Genomic DNA, 21008 nt, shown 5'->3' on the forward strand with positions numbered 1-21008 from the left:
TGCCACAGAGAAAGTCATTAGAATGTGCTGGAAAAGAGAACCTGCGTCTTTCTGCCGTAATTTTCCCTCCTCATCCAGTCCGTGGCTGCGTCTTGCGGAGAGAGCAGGTACCCGTGAGAAATGGGAGGAAAGGGAGAATGTAGGAACAAGTGCAGAGATGAATGGTAATTCCAGCCGAGCGAGCCAGGCACCCTGGTCCCATGAGGGATTTTATGGCAGCCATGTAGAAGACAGTACACAAGGTTGTTTCCAGATAGATCCATCCCAACGTGTTGGCAGAGGTGTGTTGCTCTCTTTGGAAGTGCCATGAGGGGAAAATTTGCAGACAAAGGTGGTGATCAGGAGAGCAAGTAGAATCCTGATTCTAGAGCACAAGAAGTCAGTGACAAGAATACTTACTTGCAGAGAAAGAGTCAAAGTCATTTTAGGATGGAGTCATTTTTCCCCCCGTTTTATTGTGAAATACACTTGTTCTTGTAAAATAATTTAATGTCAGGGGTGTTCAGCTTGAACCAGATTCATTCCAATTTAGCTGACCTTTGACAGAAAGAAGTTATTTCTCGATGCAAAGCGGGGTAGAGCAAGGACGCTTGGTCCACATCTCTAGGCTGAGATGCACAGGAATCAAAGTGATGGTACACAATGGAAACATCTGCCACGTGGGGAGACAGCTGTGACACATGGAATACAGTCCACCAAGCCTCCTAGAGCACGGCCAGTAGGTGACAGAGCCCCTGGGACCATAGGCTTTGGGACTTCTTCCCTGTAATCAACTACCAACAGATTATGTCTTTATCATGCCCATGACCTAAATGAAATGTGACCAGATTTACATCCATCAGTAAAAGCAATAGAAAAAGTAATTTACTAAAACCACTGAAGGTGTCTTTAATGGTTGAGCTTTCCTTATAAAGTCTATGACATCCTGACAATTGTGAGAAAATATCTATGCTAGCTATTACAGACCATTAATGAGTTTTCCTCACCTGTTTAATCTAGCTATAAGTCCCAGAAATTCAACTTTCATAATCTGGATTTAACCTTCCAGGTTTTTTTTCCCTTTCTCATATCTCACACTATTAATGAGAAAAGTCAGTGGAAACAGTATTGACTGTGTGTTGCCAATGAGTTGTATTCTCTAAGAAAGTTTGTCATTTCAAATACTCATACACAAAAATACTTCCAATTATTCAGTGTTTATACTAGTTTTATCTTTTTATAAGCACTTTAGAACTTCTGATGCTTCTGTGGTTTTTACCATCTTTGTAATGGCATCAAGGTAAAGGTCACTGCTCAACAGATTTTTAATGGATCGTGGTTGGCCAGGGAATTGAACCCCAGCAGCAAAAAAAAAGTTGATAACTATTTCCTACATCTGTAACAATATGAGTTAAAAACTTGAAACAAACAACAACAAAAAGTAGGTCTGAAGCTACTGAGAAAAAGAAACTAGTCATCAGGTATTAAAATCTCAGAATGGATGCAAGATTTGTCCTTAGTGAATCCAAGCTCAAGTTTTAACTGACTTGAGAGAAAACTGAGGAGGCATGCCAACACTAACCCTGTTGCCCTACTTTCAAATGTGCCTAAAGCAATTTTTACTTTTTAAAAACTTCCCTTTCAAGTTCTCAACTTCATGATATGTCACTTTCATGGACTTTCATTGTCAAAACAAACAGAAATTTGAACAATGAAAATAATAATGACTGCCGTGGAATAAAATCCATCCAATATGTTAGAAGATGAGTTCTTCATGATACTTTAAAAAGAAAAAAAGGTTTGGCTATCTTTCAGGATGCCTGGCAACTCACTCACTATTCTGAAAATTGGTAAATAAGGGAAAAGAGTAAAATATTGGTTCTGTCTTGCTTGTCCAAACTGTTTCCTTAGGGAAACCAAATACGGATGAAGAAACAAAAATGCTTAGGGTAGTAGGCCTGCCATTAAATGAAGAAGGAATGAGAGAATGAATTAGAACATCACTAATGAAATAACGGGTCTAGACAATGATGACAAATGGCAGCAAAATCCATGAGGTGAGAGGCTGATGCAGAGTTCTGTGACAGATGGACCGATAACAAAAGGAGGTCCAAGACGTCTCCTGATTGAAAGGCAAAATGCCACCCATGAAGTCGTCCTGGTAAAAATTCCAACCTGAATCTTCCCAAGTCTCAGTATCTAACAGCCAAATTACAGGAAATATAGAAAACAGATGGGGAGGTACAGGGGAGGGGAGCGCTTAGAGTCTCAAATTCTTGATGGAATCAACAAAATCCATAATGTGAAAACTCTACAGGGCAAAGGACTTGGTTTCTCCAACAGATCAGTTGCAGGGGAAAAAAGGAGGGGAGACTGTAGGTTAGAAAAGATTTATGTGATAAATCAACCAAATGCCACACATGGACTTTGTATGACTCCTTATTCAGACCACCAGCTATTTTTTTAAAAAGGCAATGAGAGAAAGTTTAATCAGAGTGAATACTGGATAATATTAAGAACTTATTCTTTCTTATAATTGCGTTATGGGCTTTTTTGAAAGAGAAAGTGCATATCTTTTACAGATATACTGAACTATTTATAGATCAAATGACATAATGTGTAGGATACACTTCAAACTGATCTAGAGGTACTGGGAGGGGATGTGAGCATAAGCTAATGATTGTGAAAGTTGCATGACTGGTATATGGAATCTCATTATATTAGTTTTACATATATTTACAATTTTCCATAATGAAAAGTTTAAAATTGAAAGAAAGAAAGAAAGAAAGGAGGGAGGGAGGGAGGGAGGAAGGAAGGAAAGAGAAAGAGAGGAAGGGAAGGAAGGAAGGAGGAAGGGGTGTTGGTGGGTGTTCCCCACCAACAAGCATTAATAACATAAAGTTCTTTTTGATAGGAACTTCTGTAGAAAAAGATAAAACTAGATTTAAAAAAATAGATAAAACTAGAAGGTGATATCTGTAGTTCACAGCAGAATAAACAGGTTGCAATATAGAATTTTACCCAAGAGATAAAGAAATCTGATAACCTGTACCACCAGACAACTATCAAATCCACTTGTCAATGGAATGTTTTAAAAAATATCGTGCTAAGGACACACACCAGAAGCCAATACATGTGCAATAAAGGCAGAACTTTTAAGTACAGAATTTCACACCAAATACAGTGATCTAGCATGCCCCAGACAAGTTGAATTTCATGAAAAGTTTTTAAAAATATGAAGAGTGAAAGAAAAGAAATATAATACTAAATCTTAAAAAATAAAAATTAAAGAACCCATCTTTCCTAAAGTGTGAAGCCCTCTGAGGAGAGATAAACTTATATCCCAGCTCAAAAGCTGGGCTTTTAATTTTGCAGCAGTCCCACCCCACGTTGTTGCGGTCTATTGGAAAGTGGTGGGAAAACGGTCTGAAGCTCCACTGGCATGGGGGCTGCGGGAAGATGGGAGGGAAGCAGTGAAGTGGCTGCACCTAATCCAGTAGGCTTTTGGTCCAAGAAGCAAGATGGCTGGCACCAAGACAATGCCACACCCAAAAAGCAGATGCCACGCTTAGCTGGAGTACAGCAGGTGACCAGGGCCATGCCTTGTCTTCCCCAGCAATGGAGGTGCAAGCTTTAATACATCCTGGCAGCTAAGGAAGAGAGGATAGTCTGCCAGAGCTGAAATACTAGACCCACACCCAACAGGGGGTGATGGTTATGGATGGGCTTTGGGTGGAAGCAACCCAGGAGGACAGTTTGATCAAGAAATCAGAAATCATCCTGAACGCAGCCCAGAGACAACTGGTTTAGCCTGTAGCATCCTCAGAGTCAAGAGCCACGTAGGAGTGTGGATGCTGGGACCCTGCTAGAGAGGCTGGGCTCATCTTTTGAGGCTAATTCTAGGCAAGAATCCGGAATCCAGTGATGTCAGTGTTTTAATAAGCTCCAGCCATCTGGGAATGAGAACATCTGAGAAACTCCGCAGAACGTGTAGAGCAAGCACCCGGAAATAGCACATCTGTAAATGAGCTTCCTCCTTTAATTCTAAGGGGCCCTCTTCTCTCTCCCACACATTCAGACGTGGGCCTGGCTGCTGGCCCTGCATGCTCCCCCAATGCCCAGACACACAAACGTTTTCTCTCCCTCCCTCTCCTTCCCCCTCTCACCTCTTTCTTGACTTGCCACACTTGCCTCTCCAGCTCCTCAGGTATCATCTTACCTCTAAGAGACACAGGTTTGAGACATTGTTATGTTCAGCTGTGAACAGACCTTGGTACTGCTTTTTAAATAGTATCAGTTTCCCCCTCCACCCACCTGGCTTCTGGATCCTGTCCCCATTACCTTCCATCTGTTTCCACAAAGCAAACATTCTCAGTACCAATCCCAAGAAAGGAGGCCGCCTTCTTCATAGAGTAATGACACTACATTCAAAAAGGCAAGGGGGAGAGAGAGACACAAATACATAGCATGAAAAAAGCACTGTTTATTTATCTAAATGGGTGTACATTATACGGCTAAGCCCAATCTTTGGAATAGTATTGCCATAAAAACAAAGAAAGCCATTTAACTGAGCTCTTTAGTATAGTGGTTGAAAACACTGATTTTGGTTGGGGTCAGAGAAACCAGGATTTAATTCAAGTTTTCCCAGTTACAGCTATAGACCCTTGAGCAAAGAACACATACTCTCCAAGCCTCCATTTGCTAATCTATAAAGCGGACATGTGGATGCCTCCTCCACCTGCTTGTCATGGAGTTAAATAGGTTAATGTATGTAATGAGCTAGCACAGAGCCTGGCATACGGAAAAAACTTGGTCACTGGAGGCTGTTGTTTTAAGTAACATTGAGAAAAGTTTCTCTTGATGCTACTAATAAAACTCAGTATTAATGGAAACAGAATCTAGTCCACTGCTGACTCAAAAGCCCTCTAAGGAGTGAGCAAGACTGTCTCAAAAATTGTAGTCACAGACCACAGGAGGATCTGTTTTCAAGAGCAAACAATGGGTTATAAATGCTGATCAGACACTTGACCAATCTTGTTTAATAGTGAATGTAAGACTGAAATTAGACACACGGGAATGTGGCTAAATCATAACAACAAAAGTAATAATAATTTATAGACACACTACTGATGCAGCCCTGGCATGAATGAGGCTAAGAGCTGGCTTTGGAATTAGGTCTTGTCTATTTCTTATCGGCAAATAGTAGTATAGACTTTGGAGTGTTGGGTCTTTTTGCCCTACGTAAATCCTATCAAATAATTAGCATTCAAACATTGGAGATGTCGCTCTTTATACATTACTGTGGACAGGTGGTCAATTAATTCCTTTTCATGCCAGAAAAAATGAAGGTGCTAAAGGACATTATTGTACCAAAAAACCTTAGTAATTTAATTTGTGGGTATGAATACATTAAAAGAGTAGTCAAGCCTTCACACTCAACTTGATATAGTTCCCTCAAATGTGGTAATTTTTTTCCTCTTTTGTCAAGAGAGTTTTATGGGGAGCTCTTTTTGAGTTCTGCAAAAATAAATGCAGAAGTAACACCATCAGGAAAAATGAAACCATCCTAAATAATTAATTTCCAAATATCAAACAGGACACATTCAAAATGCCTATAGGATGCATTCATTTCGAGTTGTTACAAGAACATGTGCATAGTGAAGAGTAATAATGTACATGAAAATATAGTTAATTCCCTACTTGCTACATCAGCCCGCCATAGCTAAGGTGACACAGCTAAGGTGAATTATTTCTCACCAGAGACTGGGGCTCTGGCACCAAACAGCTATTGATTTCATAATGATAAATAGTAGCCTACCCCCACTGACATCTGCCAATAAGGAAAATCACCTTGCTTTGCCCTGAGAAACAGCAAAATACCCCCAACCAATGGATCTGCTGAATAAAAAACCTGTCATCAGAATAAGAATAGCTTCGGTGGAGCTATTTTTGGGTATCTCAGGGCAAAGTAGAGTCCAATGTCAATCGCAAATGGATACAGACAGCTTTTCACAAGTCTGAAAAACTCAAGTCTAAACATCTGAAAGCATCAGAGGAGGAAAAGAGCCCTGGAAGGGGAAAAAAAAGAGAGAGCAATGCTTCAGACATACTGAGTAGTTTCAAGAGAAGGAAAAACCTAGAAGGCCGGAGTTCAGAAGTAACAGCTGCATTTAGAAACAAGAGGTGCCTACTCCCTTCACTGGCAGAAGAGAAGTTAGTCCCTCTAAGACCCAATCTCCCCCTGAGTTTCACTCGTCCACAGAAGACACACAAATCTCAGTGGGTATTCATTTCTATAAAAGTAAGACGACCAGTGTCCACAGGAAAGACAGAATTGCACTGAACTTTTCCTTCCTGGTTCCAGCAAGGATTTCATCTGTGACCTTGGGTTTCTCAGTGAGCCACTGCTTTCCCCTCCTGTGGATTGTGTTCTGGGCACTTGAAGTCCTATGATGCTGACTAGTTTGAAGTTCAAATTAGCTTCAGGTGGTGGGGAGAGCGGGGTTATGAATGTTATGCCTTAGGAAATAAAGAAAAGGAATGTACAGGGACTTTTCCAAGAGCACGCAGCTGGTTCAATTCCTAAAGAGGCAGAGTCGGAATCCAGATGGACTACCTTACACCCTGCACAACATCCTGAAAAGCACCTGCTGGCCCATGAATGCCTGCAATGCCATCCAAACTCAGGGCAGCCTCACCTAGAGAGCAGGGCCGTGATGGAGGGAGTCAGGCACCTCAGGTGCAAAATTTAAGGAGGCGTGACCTTGAAACATGGACTCTACACGTCTCACTTGCCTCATCCCAGCCTCGATCCTGTTAGTAAGGAACTATGACAACTGATCACTGGCCTGGGAGTGAAAAGTGTTTCTTTTCTCCCTCACTTTTTAGTGGCAGACAATAATCACTACTTCATGCTAATTCCCAAAATGATTTGAATGACAACCCTAAGATTTCTATAAATGTAAGGAATTCATATCTAACTGCTAATCAGGCCACAAATCTGTTCCTTTTATTACTTTTCTCCAAAAGTCCCCTTCTCTTTGGTTCCCGCTTGGCCTGGAGAGGCTACCTTAGATATGCTGACAGTCTAGGGGTCTCTGCTGTGATCTTCCTGGTCTCCACCAACAGCTGAATTACCGCGGACACCTGAAGTGTATGCAAAAACCCCTTTAGTGGCGAGTGCACATATTCTGCATTTGATGGTGCAAGGCAGAGATGGAGTAACTTACCCTGGTTCATCTGGGGCTGCAATAAAAACTGGAAAAGTAAGGCCACCTGATAAAACAATCTGGGAAAATAACCAGGGGGCCATGGGCCAACACCTGAAAAAAAGAAGGGGGCTATAACAAAAAGATTAGCATAGGGTTTAGGATCTTTTAGGAAACACAGCTTTCTTTAATTCTTTTTTTTTAACTAAGTAATGAATTGATTTGTTGTAAATAGTGGTACAGAGGTCCCTAAAATATGAATTAAAGTAATGCCAATGCTATGACTTGGGTCTCTTTGGCAGAGCAGGGAAAAGAAGGAGCTACAAAGAAGAGTATGGTGGATGGGGTAAAACATATATTCAAGGCTACAGTGTGTTCAAAGTCATGGAATTTTTCTATGGAGTTCACTTTGTTGTGGACTGAAAGTTTGAGTCCCCTCAAAATTCATGTGTGTTTAATCCCTGCCCACCAATGTGATGGTCTCCAGGGCGAGACTCTGATGGGATGAGTGTCCTTGTAAAAAGAGGAAGGCAGGCCTCACTTTGACCACGAGCCTGGACGGAGGCAAGGCCATGTGAGCACAGAGGTTCACTCGCCAGGAAGCAGCTTCTCTCCAGACACCAGCACCTTGATCATGGACATCCCAACCTCCAGAACTGTGAGAAATAGACGTCTGTTGTTTAGGCCACCCACTCTATATTTTGGTAGAGCAGTCTGAGCAAACTAAGACACACATCTAGCTTGGTTTTCTGGCTCCATCCTCTGCTGGTCTGTTAGCCAAGGCATATATTTTACCTCTTTTCGCGCCTATATCTCCACCGGAGATTTTAAAAAATACTTAGTTCTGGGTTCACAACTTTTCAATTTCTTTTCATTCCCAACTTGCCAGCTACACCTGTTACTGATCTTTCCCAGGCATAATCTTTATTTTAGGCTTCCATAGAAATTCTTCCCTCTTTCTGGAGCAATTATCCCAGAAAAGAACTCTGGTACATTTTAAACCAAATGAAGAACAAAAAAGGCAAAAGTAAAAGCACTGCACTGATAGCAGGGCCCCTATTTAATCAGCTTTCCAAGGCATGGAAATAGCAATTCTAATGCAGAGGGGCTCTGCATTTCTGATACACTAGGGTTCCTTCAACTGAAATACCAAGGATTGGAACCCGAGGGTTGGAACCAAAGTTTCCCAGGGCAGGGAAATTCTACTCCATAATCATTCCAAATAACCAAGCATTTTCCACAGATGTCCACATTCCCAAGCATTCTTCTCTTGCTACAGAATGAGCATCTCATGAGGAAGGGCCTGGGGAGCTGAGGTCAGAATCTCAGACTAGATGACTCCTCCCAGCTGCCCCCAACTCAATGCCCACTTTGCTCTTAGCGCTGAACTAACCAGAACTCAGGCAGGGCAGGGGGAACACGCGGGGGTGGTCAGGTTCCTGCACCATTTATACTTTTGCCATAATAAAGTAACCTGCTCTTGAAAGAAAGTAAAAGATACAGGAAAGTCCAGCTGGAATTAACAGAGAATTTTCAGAGTTTGCCCACCTCACATGTTTGACAGGAGACCTAGGATTATTGCAGAAGGTACAGGAGGGGACATGGGGAAGAAGCAGTGGTGGGATGGACCCCCAGAGGCCCCCACTGGAATCACAAAAATAAAAACAAAAAAAGCATCCCTTCTAAGTAAGACTGCATATGAGCTGTGCTCTGCATTATTATTGCTGGGTCATTCTCCTCCTCCTATTACTACTAATAGCTAACGTTTTTGTCTATCTAGCATGTGCCAGATGCTACTTTACATGCTCTAACTCATTCAATCTTTGCAAAAACCCACTAATAAATCAGTGCCTACTAAGCTCATGTCGCCACTGAGCTGCTTTAATGGCCCCAGACTGTTCACTGCTCCCTGCATCCAATCCCTTTTCCTGGTGGCTTTGCAGAGTCCCCTTAAGAGGTGAAGTCTATTTTCCCACTTCTTGGATCTAGGTTCCTATATACAACTTATTTTACCAAGAAAATGAGGGAGAAATGACAATTGCCAGTTCTGAGCCCAGGACTCAGGAGGCCCAGTGTGTGTCCATGCTGTTTTTTACCTGCACCACTGTCATGACAACACACCTGGACTAGCCTGCTGGCAGATGAGAGACACGTGGAGCATCACTGGGGTCGTCCCAGCCCAGCCACTCCCAGATCAGCCACTCGCCAGCCAAGTCCAGCCAAGAACAGCAGCACTGCCCAGCTATCTCCAAACTCGAAGGCAATAGTATCTGGCTATAGTCCTATGCCACTGGGTTTTGGAGTAATTTGTTAGATATTAGAGCTAACTGATACACTCATTTTTATAAATTAGGAAACTGAGGCACAGAGAAATTAGTCAACTTACCCAAGGTCACTCAGATAGTAAGTAGTGGAGACAGGAATTGAATCCAGGCAGCCTAGTTGAAAGCCAATGCACTCATCCACAATTGGACCTCCTACTTCAGTGGGGAGCACAGTGAGATAGGGGATCGTGGCAACATCCAACTGTGCGTGTGTGTGCGCACGTTACTGAATATCTCCCTTTCCTCTTGAAGAGCCCTTGTGTTAGCCATTCAAAGCAATCAATTTCATAAGGAAATGGGAGTAGAAGACATACCTGATATCAGTAGCAATCATCTAAGTTCTCAAAAATAAGACACTCAGAGATTCAAAGAAAAAGGTGGCACTTTCAAATTAAGTGTTCTCTTTTCTCTAAGAAAATGTTACAGGCTACAAATTTTAAATAAAGGTGATGTACAAAATTGGGTGGCCAGGGCTTACAATATCAAACCGATCAGAATTTCTTTTGGAATGAATACAACGTTGTACGTAGGCACGTGACGCACACATGGATGGGATAAGAGCACATCGGGAGCACCCAAACAAAAAAGCCCTCTTCATGATGTATTCATTCTCAGAAAATCTATATCTCATATCAAAAATAATTTGTTTTTTACCTCTGCCGATGTGAAAAGGATTAATCTTGGCAAGCCAGACAGCCCCTTTTCTTTAATATCAGGACAGTACTTGTATCTGGCTAAATTCATGGCATACATATTGGACACTGAACCACCTGCAAAAACAAAAACAGAAATATGTATAGCGTGACGTCCTTGTTCCCCAAGTGCCGGCTATGGTAGGAGGCATGGATGGCTGCGGGTGCACCAGCTTAATGACAAATTACTGTCAAAATCAAGGGAGCACCCCACCCCCCCAATCCCATTACTCTTACACACTTCCTCATCTCCAGTTCCAGAAGTTTTGGTCTATTCTCTCATTCCAGAGCTTTTCTAAACTAAGAGTTTCCATCTCTGGACTTAGGGAGAGTACCCAAGTCTCCATAGTTAATAATATTCTTTCTGTCTGTCTCTAATCAATAAAATGACAATACATGCTCCTCCCTGGTTCCAAAGAAGGACTGTAGGAGAAATAAAATATGATTCAGGAAACTTCTCAAGTAAAATTAATTGATAAACTTGAAAAACGTATGATAGCCCTTCCTAACTTCCAGCAACAGATAAATTCATTTGTGTTGGATATAAATCCAAAATTGTAGACATCTCATTTGTTAGCATGTATGTCACTTCTGTAGCATTTATGCAAAATATCGTCACTCTGGAGAAAGGCACAAGCTCGATTCTCCCCAAGTGGCATGATTAATATCCAAGTTTTTGTAATGTGGAAGTCTGTGGGAAGTTGTTCCTCAAATAAGGCATGAATAAAATTGTAGATGCTTTAATGGAGGCAATAACTAATTGTACTTACCTGGGTTAAATATTCCATCCCCTTCTTTCCAGCCAATAAATTCAATCATTTTCTTCAGAACCGCTTCTTCCACTAACAGAAACACTGGGGACACCTCATACGTATAACTAGATAGATATAAAAAACACTTCACTTCTATGACTAGAGTCAAACCATCCCTCTGGAGTCCCAAGAAATGCATACAGAGTTTTATTAAACCAAGTGGCTGCTGAAGTGTGGGTAGAGTCTTTGGAAATGAATCCATCAGAAACAGAGAATACACAGTCTATGACAGCGCTGGTCATGGTTAGATAAATGTCAGTAGCTGGTGGCTTTAAGGATACTAGCAACTTTGCAGTCTTAATTTAGAGCAAACCTTCAATTTCATTGGGAGGATCAAAGCAGTGCACCTGGATTCTTTGTATTAGCCATGAACAGCGGCCGTTTAGCTCTTTGGTTGCTGCTTTGGATGCTGGTTAAAGAAAAACCATTGTCATGGTAGCCAGGTTTATTAGGTTACTATCATGAAGTACCCTAGCAGTCAGCTCTAGAACTTGGGATTCCTCCACCACACTCCTGGGTTTGTACAAATGGCAAGAGCACTGTGGACATCTCTTATGATGTGATGATTTTACTACACAGTGCTACCTGGATCCCTGTCATGAAGGTTTGAGGCTCTGGGCTGGAATGCTGTCATTAGAGAGCATTGCTAAGTTAGCCCCTTTAGGAATGTCCTGTGGTGGTTCACACCTGATGACTGGTCCAGCTGGAGGTACAACTGGGCCTGGCCTTGGGGGCCCAGCTCCAGACCACACTGAAGGGCCAGGGTAGCTCCAGAGACGTCTGTGGGGTCAGCCGAGGTGGTCTTAGAGCCTACACAGTGGCTTGACTCCTATCTCTGCCCACTCCTGCTTCCTTCCCCTCCCTTCCCCTCCCTCAAACCCTGTTGACCCCAAGGGTTTCCCTTAATAAACATCCTACTCACTAAGCTCCATCTAGGGCAGCTGCCCAGGAATCCAGCCTGAAACAGTTACCATGTAATTTTATAACGTTTCTTTCTTTCTCCAGATAACTGGAGGGTGACTAATATGTATAATCTCCTTCTTGAACAATTAGGTGATTACCTTAAATTGAATCTGAATAAATATGTACTCTAAATATGTAAGCTAAGCAGACACATTTAAATTCATAGTCACGGAATTTAATGCAATTATGTTAACATCAGAAGGAAAAAAACTTTAGTAAAGAGGCAAAAAAAAAAAAAAAGGAAAAGAGAACACCTACTGTGTTATCACCTCCCTACCTGCCAAGCACTCTAAAGTTACATCATTTTTCAAACAATTTAGCTTCTATTTTCAACCATGCTAGGAAACCACTTTACACATATCAAAAGTGTGGAAAAAAAGTATATATATGTATGTGTACCTACAAATAAAAGTGAAATAATCATTCACTTTTTAGTAAGAAGAAAATACTATTAAACTTGTCTTTGAAAACTAGCTCAACCGTAAACCTAGAAATTGGCCTGGAGGTGGAGGAGAGGACAATACAGAATGCGCTCGTGGCTTCGTGAGATTTTGAGCAGACTCCTCATCTTAGCAGCAATTTAATACTTCAAAAGCCTCTAAATATTTCAGTAAAAGAACCCAGATGAGGAGTTAGAAAGATCCCAGGACTTAAAAGGAGAGGTTCATGGGCTTCCCTGGTGGTGCAGTAGTTGAGAGTCCGCCTGCCGATGTAGGGGACACGGGTTCGTCCCCCGGTCCGGGAAGATCCCACATGCCGTGGAGCGGCTGGGCCCGTGAGCCATGGCCACTGAGCCTGCGCGTCCGGAACCTGTGCTCCGCAACGGGAGAGGCCACGACAGTAAGAGGCCCGCGTACCGCAAAAAAAAAGAGAGGTTCACAGAATTGTGTAATCTCACTATCTTTTCTACCACTTAACTCTTCTACCAATTGTAACCTGGTATCTGGTATTGTCTTGAATTATTCCACGAAAAATTCTGTAACTGAAGTCACCAATGACATCCATGTTGTTAATCCAAGGGACATTTTTAGTCTTTGTCTTAAACACTCTGCTCAACAATAGATGACTCTGGACACACTCTCCTCCATGGCTCCCAGGTCTTCCCAGTGGATTTTCTCCTTCTTCTCTCTCCACTGTAGGCTTATTCTCCTCCTCCCAACCATGAACTATCAGATGCCCTCAAGGCCCAGGCCCGAGTCGTCTTCTCTCCTCACTCTATGCTGTCCTGCAGAAAGTGCTTCTCCATCTCCTGGTTTGTTTTTATTTAAAATATCTCCATCCTGCTCATTAAAATCACTTGTTGGGCTATGAAAATATATCAGTGCCTGGGACACATAGACAGAAATTCAGATTTAATTGGTCTGGGCTGGGACCCAGGTCTTACTATTAACCAAATTCCTAGGTTGATTCTAAACAGCAGAAGGAGTTGAGAATCCCTGACTTTAGGAATCTCATCCATGCCCGCTACTGAAATTACCATCATTTGCCAGTAACACCTAAATTTATAACTTCCATATAAATATCAGAATTTCAGGCCCATATATATCTCAACTCACCAAGAGTATACTCTTAAATATTTCAAAGTTACTGCAAATGCAAATGTTCACAGTTGAAAACTGAATTACTGCTCTTGCCTTTTCAACCATATACTTGAAAATTGGTCCCTCTTCTGGTGCTTCTTATCTCAGTGAGTGACATGACCAACAACCCAGCTATTAAAGCCAAAAACCCTTGAGGGCCTTTATAAGGCATCATCTTATAAACCTCCCTCTTGTTCCCATTTCCAAGATCCAGTATATTATCCAGTTCTTTTTGTTTTATCTTCCAAAGACATTTTTCCCCCTCTATTCCTACCACTTCTGTCTAAATCCAAGCAACTATCATCTCTTACCTGACCAAGGTAATGCCATCCTAATGGGTCTCCTCCAATCCATTCTCCATATTTCCAGTGATCTTTTTACTAAGCAAATGTCACCTAGTGATGTGGAAACCTTCAATGGCTTTTCATTGTACTTAGAATAACTCATAAATGTGGCCCACTGGGCCCTGCACGTCTGGCTCCAATCTTGTCCTCCATGACACCCCCCATAACTTTCTCAGCTACACCCACCCTGACTTTTCGGTTCATAGCACATGCCATGCTGTCTCTTGTCATAGAGTCTTTGAACATGCTGTTCCCTCTGGAACCCATCCCTCCTCTTTTCACCTAGTTAACTTTCATTCATTCTTCAGCACTTAGCCGTCACTTCCTCAGAGAAGACTTCCCTCAGTGCCCAATAAGGAAAACTTGTCCCATTTATATTTATAGCATCATGCACCTCTCCTTCATTTGAAAATAATACATTAATTTGTGTAGATCATTTTGATTAATTTGCATGCATCTCTTATATCACTACATTATTTGCTTCATGGAGGCAAAGCAGAGGTTTGTTTTTACACAAAGTATCTCTCCAGCACCTTAGCACAGACATGGCTTTTCATGCAGGAATGAGTTCCTAATCAATTTTCTCATCTGTTAAGTGGAGATAATTCCTGCCTTACGCATCTCACAGTACCACTATCAGACCAAACTGTTCTTTGAATACTGCAAAGTGTCATAAGACTATTCCATTATTTATAATGACACTACACAAATGAAACCATTAAATAGAATTTCATGAAATAAAATTTCACCTACTTAACAAAATCTCTAATCCATATTCCTTGTAAAATTCCATTTAAAGGTACTCACACACTTGGGTTTAATGCTTCTGTCATAAATCTGGCCACCAAGGAGTAATAATCGAGTCCAGCATATAACTGGTTGAAAAATCTTGGATGGTCTGTAAATTGAAACAGAATATTAATCTACACAGCAGTAAAAAAGAAAGAAAACTATCGACAGAATAACATAGTGAATCCTTCAGACAATGTAAGCAGCTGGATACAAGGAGTATACAATGCATGATTCCACTTATATGACGTTCAATATGGGGCAAAGCTGATCTGTGGAGACTGAGATTAGAATCCTGGGTACCTTTGGCAAGGAGATATTGATTAGGAAGGGGCTTGAGGGAGCCTCTGGAGTCCCAGGAATGGTGTATATCTTGCTCTGGGTGATGGTCACTTACATGCAGATATGTACAAATTCACTGAGCTGAGCATCTGAGATTTTCCACTTTCCTGAATGTAAATTATACCTCAATTAAAAAAAAAGCATTTAAAACATTGTCATGTACAAGGGAAACAAATGTTGAAGACCCATTTCATAGCCCTGTCTACTGAACAATATGCTTCTAAGCAGAACTTGAGCACTCTTTTGAGAGCTTTGCTTTACCTGTTTCTTTTTAAATACAACCCAGACCCAAACCAGAACCTTGAGAAATGGATTATTTGAGCAGTTTGTCCACGTATCAAAGCCTGCTGCTACCTTTACCTTCTAAAAATATCGATGTTAATTTCCCTAATTTAAACACATTTCACTCACCAACAGGGTTCACTTCAGGCTCCTGGCAGTGAGTGGCCTTTTAATTTTTCAGATTGGACCATTTTTTCTAGTGCAACTGGCATCGCGTTGATGGAGTACGATGTGACTCATCATGCAGCTTACATAAACTTTCTGATTCAATGCACTTCAAAGGCAGTTGCCTTTAAGGCTCGAAAAACTTCATTTCCAACTTTCTATTTTTTTCCTTCCTATAAAAGGTCTCATAAAGGTTCTTGGCTTTACACAGTGTGAATATTCACACCAAACCCCCGGCTAACGGCTGGCTTGACATTCTCCATCATAGGAAGCCCAGTGTGACAAAGAATAAAGAGGCAGGAGGCCTATTTCTAAATTTGGGTATTTGGGAATCATTTTAGTTAGTGACCTCTCATTGCAACTTACCACATTTGCTTTTGGGGTTTTTTTCTCTTGAAACCAGTTCAATGAAAAACAAAAGTCTCAGAAGAAAATGTCTTTTCGTATAAAACGTGGCAAACTTCCTCTAATCTGGCAAAGGAAACCAGACATCGCTACAAGTAATTTTAATAAGGTTTTTTTTTTAGTTCCGCGTTAATTTATGATTGATTTCCATGGTAACTTTATGGAAAGTATCCAGTAAACTGGAAAATCTACTGCGTTAAATGTCGTTCTACACTTCCGACATGTACTGTAATAACGAGATATGTATCTCTGCTTTTGAAATGCTAACTGGCTTTTTGATACATACACCAGACTTTCCCAAGGGGATATAAACCAATTATTTTTAGCCAGAATTTTATTATGTTCTTTCCACTAAATTTAGTTCAGTGTCAGAACTCACAAGGAGGCATAACGCCTGTATGGTCTTAAGCACTAGATTACCTTTATATCACACTGAGAAATGCATATTTTAGAAAGTTATTCTTCTACTCCTGACACTTATTCACTGGGTATACAGGATATTAACAGTCAATTGGAATAGGACTTAAGCACAAGACAAATATCATGTTACTGCATTTACAAAAGATCACAGTGGTTAAGCATTATTGTGAAACTATCAGAGCAAAAACTCCCCATGCATTCATTTTCTTATACCTTCCGAAAGGTTTTTATCTTTTGATCCTGCTAGATTTGATCAAATAATTTGGTACTTGCCAACTGCCAAGAGTACTTTACAAATAAATCTATCCCTGTTTATAGTAAAGACACCCTCTTGAACATTTTGGGGGGCCGTATTCTGGGTGATCAAGATTTAAAATCCCTTAACAACTTCTAAAATCAAAATACTGTTTATCAGTTTGGACCAACAAAAGAAATGATAAGTAGCAGTCACGATACTGCTACTTATCAGGAGGATGAGGATTGCTGAAGAGGAGATAATATTTACATATGACCACTAACCAACAGTTTTTCTATCAACCTATCTTTGGCCTTGACAAATCTATTTTACGGATTAGATGGACCATTGTCAAAACATCAGAACCACTATTTTTGATCCAGCTTTCTCATCCCATAAACAGTGCCCTAGTCGCCTTTACTGTGAGGTAAATACAGGCTTAAGAAAATGGAAGAACGTGTTAGAGGCACGGATCAAGGGAGTCAGTGAAGTTCTTACTGGTCTTGACGCTGTAGCGTATGACGTCCTGGCAGAGTTCCAACAGCCGGTGGTGTGGCTCTCCTGTGTCCCTCAGCTCCAAGTCGAGGAGCTGTTTCAGCTGTTCAGGGGGCCGCCACTCACAGACCTAGAGATTCGGCAATGGCACGGTTAACTGGGCACCCGCTAGAGCCAGGTGTGGAGAGGATGTCAGAAGCGTGGCCCCTACCCTTGTGAAGCTTCCAGACAAGTGGGAGAGAGAGAGATTTAACCTGCAACCATAGTTCCCTGTGACCAGAGCTATGATGGTAAAGCAGATGTTGTTGGAACAAAGGAGGGACCCCATCTTACATTTGGGAAGATGTCCTGGAGGAACTGACATCTAAGTTGTGACATAAAATAAGAGTGGGGTGAACCAAGCAAAGATTAAGGGATGGGGTCATGCAAGGGGCCCTCTAGGTGGGAGGAACAGCACAGGCAAAGCTGAGATATAAGGGCACCCACAGCCCTTCTAAAGAGTGAAGTCCGTTGGTGTGGCTTGAACACAGAGCCTGGGGGAGGGAGGGAGAAGTGAAGCTTGGCTCCTGGCATAACTCCTAACTTGTCTCTCTGCTTGTCCCCTGGCCCCATACAATCTACTCTCAACCAGGCAGCCAGAATCCAGAATGCTCCTCTTGTATATGAGCCACGGTCACCCCTCTGCTCAAACGTCTCTGATGGCTCCTCATTCTTTCAAAGTAAAAGCCTACGTCCTTATAATGACCTAAAACGATCCTGTACAACCTCCTTTCCTGGTGGCACTGCTTTCCTCCCAGCTGACTCTGCCCCCACAACCTGGCCTCCTTTCTGTTTCTTAAAAGACCAGGCACATTCCCACCTTTGGGTCTTTGCCCTCAGCCTGGAATGACCCCCCCCCTCCAAATATCCTCATCACTAACTTCCTCACTTCATCCAAAACCCTTCTCAAATGTCACTTTCTCAATGACAGCAATCCTGAGTCCTTATTTAAAATTCCAGGCTGCACATTACTCCATCTCTAGCAATTCCCCCCAACTGTTTCTTCTTTTCCTTCTTCCATAGCACCTGTCACCTTCCAGTGTGCTGCGTAATTCATTTATGATATCCTACACAATCTCCATGAGAGCAGACATATCAGTCACTTTGCTCACCGATCCCAAGTAACTAACATGGCCTGCCATAACAAGAGGTTATCAACAAAGATGTGTTGAATGAATGAATGAATGAATGAATGAAGAGATAAACAAGGCTCAGATTGTGACAGGCTTTGTGTGGCACGTTACAGAGTTTGAACATGGCTCTAGAAAAACTCTTATGTTTTGGACAGGGGGATTATATGATCATATTTGTGTTTTAGACAATAGCTTTGGTTGCTATATGGAGATCCCAAATAAAATTGGAAATAAGAGGTTACTCTAATAAACCAGGCAAGAGAAGGCAGTAGTCTGGATGAGGCTAGCTGCTTTGGGAATGAAGCATATCTGGAGATTTTGAAAATGCACCATCAATAGAACTGAGAAAGCTGTAGCACATCAAGGATGAGGGAGAGCAATGAGCCAAAGGCCATCCTGAGGTTTCCAGCTTGCACACGGGTTGATGGTGGATGGGGTGGGGTGGGGATGATGATTTGGGGGCACATTTAGTCCAAGGCACCTTCAGGACACCCAAAAGGGGTGTAGCAGTTGGACTGAAGCTCTTGTAAAAGATCAGGAACAGAGTTCCAGGCATCCATTATAATATGACACAGGTGACACAGCTCAGAGGGAACCTACAGGAAGAGGGGAAGGTGCAGGGTCTCACCTGGATGGCGCCAACGCATGAGAAATGGGCAAAGGGAGAGGAGCTCAGTTGTGAGTTGGAGGACAAGCCAGGGAGGCAGGGAGAATCCCAGGAGAGTTTTGTGCTACTAAACAAAGGAAGAAGGATGCTTGAAGGAGGAGACGGTCATCACTGTCAAATCCTGCTGAGAAGCCAACTTAGACAAAGCCTGAGAAGTGCTCCTGGGATTTATCAACAAGGAGGTGTCCTTGGCAAGAGCATTTGACTAAGGGAGGTGGGAGTGGAGGCCAGATTGTGTGAAGTGAGGATGTAGGAGGTGAGGAAGTAGAGGGAGGGGGGCAGTGTTGACAATCTTTAAAAAGTTTCGCTGTGGAGGGGAGGAGAGAGACAGGGGGCCCTCCAGGGAATAAAGACCAGCATGTGGGAGGCTGGGGAAAGCAGGAGGAAATACCAAGTCATGCGAGAGGTATGAAATCAAACTCTCAGCTTAGAACCAAAATGGGCAGAAGTAAATCAAATGGGCTGAGCCCATCAAAAGGAAGGACTATGGGTTCATGTAACATGGATGAATCTCCAGCACATTTTGCTGAGAGAAAATAGCAAGACTCCAAAGGCTACTTGTGATATGATTCCATCTACCTTACCCTCAGAAAAGGCAAAAACCACAAGGGCAAAAACAAAAAACAAAATCCCACAGATCAGTGATTACCAGGGGCTAGAGGTGAGGAGAGAGGTTGACTATGGAGGGGCACGGGGAAATAAGGGGGGTGATGGATCTTAATCTGTATCTTAATTCTGTTCATGGTTACAAGACTTGTCAAAACTCATAGAACTGCACACCAAAAAGAATACATTTGACTGAATGTAAATTACAGCTCAATTAAAAAACAAACAACAAAAAAAGTGGCTGATAAAAAGTGTCTATCAAAGAGGGTACTAGTAATAATCATCTATGTGTGGTGACCCATCCTATCCTCAGGTCACCTTTGAAAGGGGACTTGTTGAATCTCTGACCAAGTAGGCTAAGTCAGCAGCATAAAATCCTCACCTCCCTCTCCCAACTTCAACATAACTTTCAAGCCAGCTTCATATGGATGCATGTCTACTATACTGCAATGGGCTTGGGGTTGCTTAATGGACAACTTAGGGTCTTAAGCCTACCCTTCTCATCCTACCTCCCGTTAGGGCCCTGTATGAGCCCTTCTTTCTAGGTGAAGGGTCCTCTTAGTGTATTAAATACCTTATCCTATTACAACTCTCTCTCTATCATTTACCTCCCGCTTTCTTCAACACACCTGTGCTGACTTCTCTCTGTCCATCAAAACTTTACTTCACCTTCAGACTCTGCATCAAAGTTCAAGGTGCCCACTCCTCAGTGAAATCTCCAAACTCTGCCCAAATCATGCAGCGTTTATCACATTCTTATTGGGATCCCCTGTTCTCTATCCCAACAAAAACTTGTTCTCCCAATGAGATTAAAATTCTGTTCAAAGCTGAACCTTTTTCTTACTTTTCTTAATATCCCCCAGGCCCAAATGTAATGCTTTACCCTTAGCTAACACTCAGTTAATATTTAATGACTGAATAAAGGCTGATATAAAAAAAGTTCCAGGGGAGTAGTTTACTCCAAAGTAAAGCAGGTCCAAAATATTCCCCAAGTACAAAGAAGACAGGAAAATATGCAATTATAAGTACATATCAGGAAACACTTCCAGTGACTTTGCCTTGAATTTAACCATTCCAAGATCATGGGTCATTTCTATCTATTTTCCTGTTAGTTTTCCCAAACGCATGTTACCAAAAATTCAGCATACCACTTCACATTCAAAATCATTTTTTTAAAATGACATTTATTTCTCCTGATAAAATTGGAATGAAAATCTCTCCCTCCATTTCCTGATAATCTGATTCCAGTATGAAAGGTGATCAATGTGATAGAGGTTAATTTTGAGATTTTAAGAGACGTATGGAGGAATCATTAAAAGCACAAGCTCTGGGCTTCCCTGGTGGCGCAGTGGTTGAGAGTCTGCCTGCTGATGCAGGGGACACGGGCTCTTGCCCCGGTCCGGGAAGACCCCACATGCCGCGGAGCGGCTGGGCCCGTGAGCCATGGCTGCTGAGCCTGCGCGTCTGGAGCCTGTGCTCCGCAACGGGAGAGGCCACAGCAGTGAGAGGCCCGAGTACCGCAAAAAAA

General features: G+C 42.1%; 1 protein-coding gene across 1 annotated transcript in view; it reads right to left on the minus strand.

Moving 5' to 3' along the window:
* The window catches only part of GADL1 (GAD like acidic amino acid decarboxylase 1), a 258300-nt gene that overhangs the window by 120557 nt on the left and 116735 nt on the right, over window positions 1–21008 (minus strand). Inside the window, exons 4-9 of the mRNA XM_024743478.1 lie at window positions 17039–17165; window positions 14710–14800; window positions 10974–11080; window positions 10166–10281; window positions 4321–4400; window positions 4146–4200 (exon numbers count right to left, since the gene is read on the minus strand). Of these exons, the coding sequence (XP_024599246.1) occupies window positions 4146–4200; window positions 4321–4400; window positions 10166–10281; window positions 10974–11080; window positions 14710–14800; window positions 17039–17165 (576 nt within the window). The remainder of the gene's footprint in view (window positions 1–4145; window positions 4201–4320; window positions 4401–10165; window positions 10282–10973; window positions 11081–14709; window positions 14801–17038; window positions 17166–21008) is intronic.

Source organism: Neophocaena asiaeorientalis, unplaced genomic scaffold (genome assembly GCF_003031525.2).
Source record: "Neophocaena asiaeorientalis asiaeorientalis breed wild unplaced genomic scaffold, Neophocaena_asiaeorientalis_V1.1 scaffold332, whole genome shotgun sequence".
Classification (NCBI taxonomy): domain Eukaryota; kingdom Metazoa; phylum Chordata; class Mammalia; order Artiodactyla; family Phocoenidae; genus Neophocaena; species Neophocaena asiaeorientalis.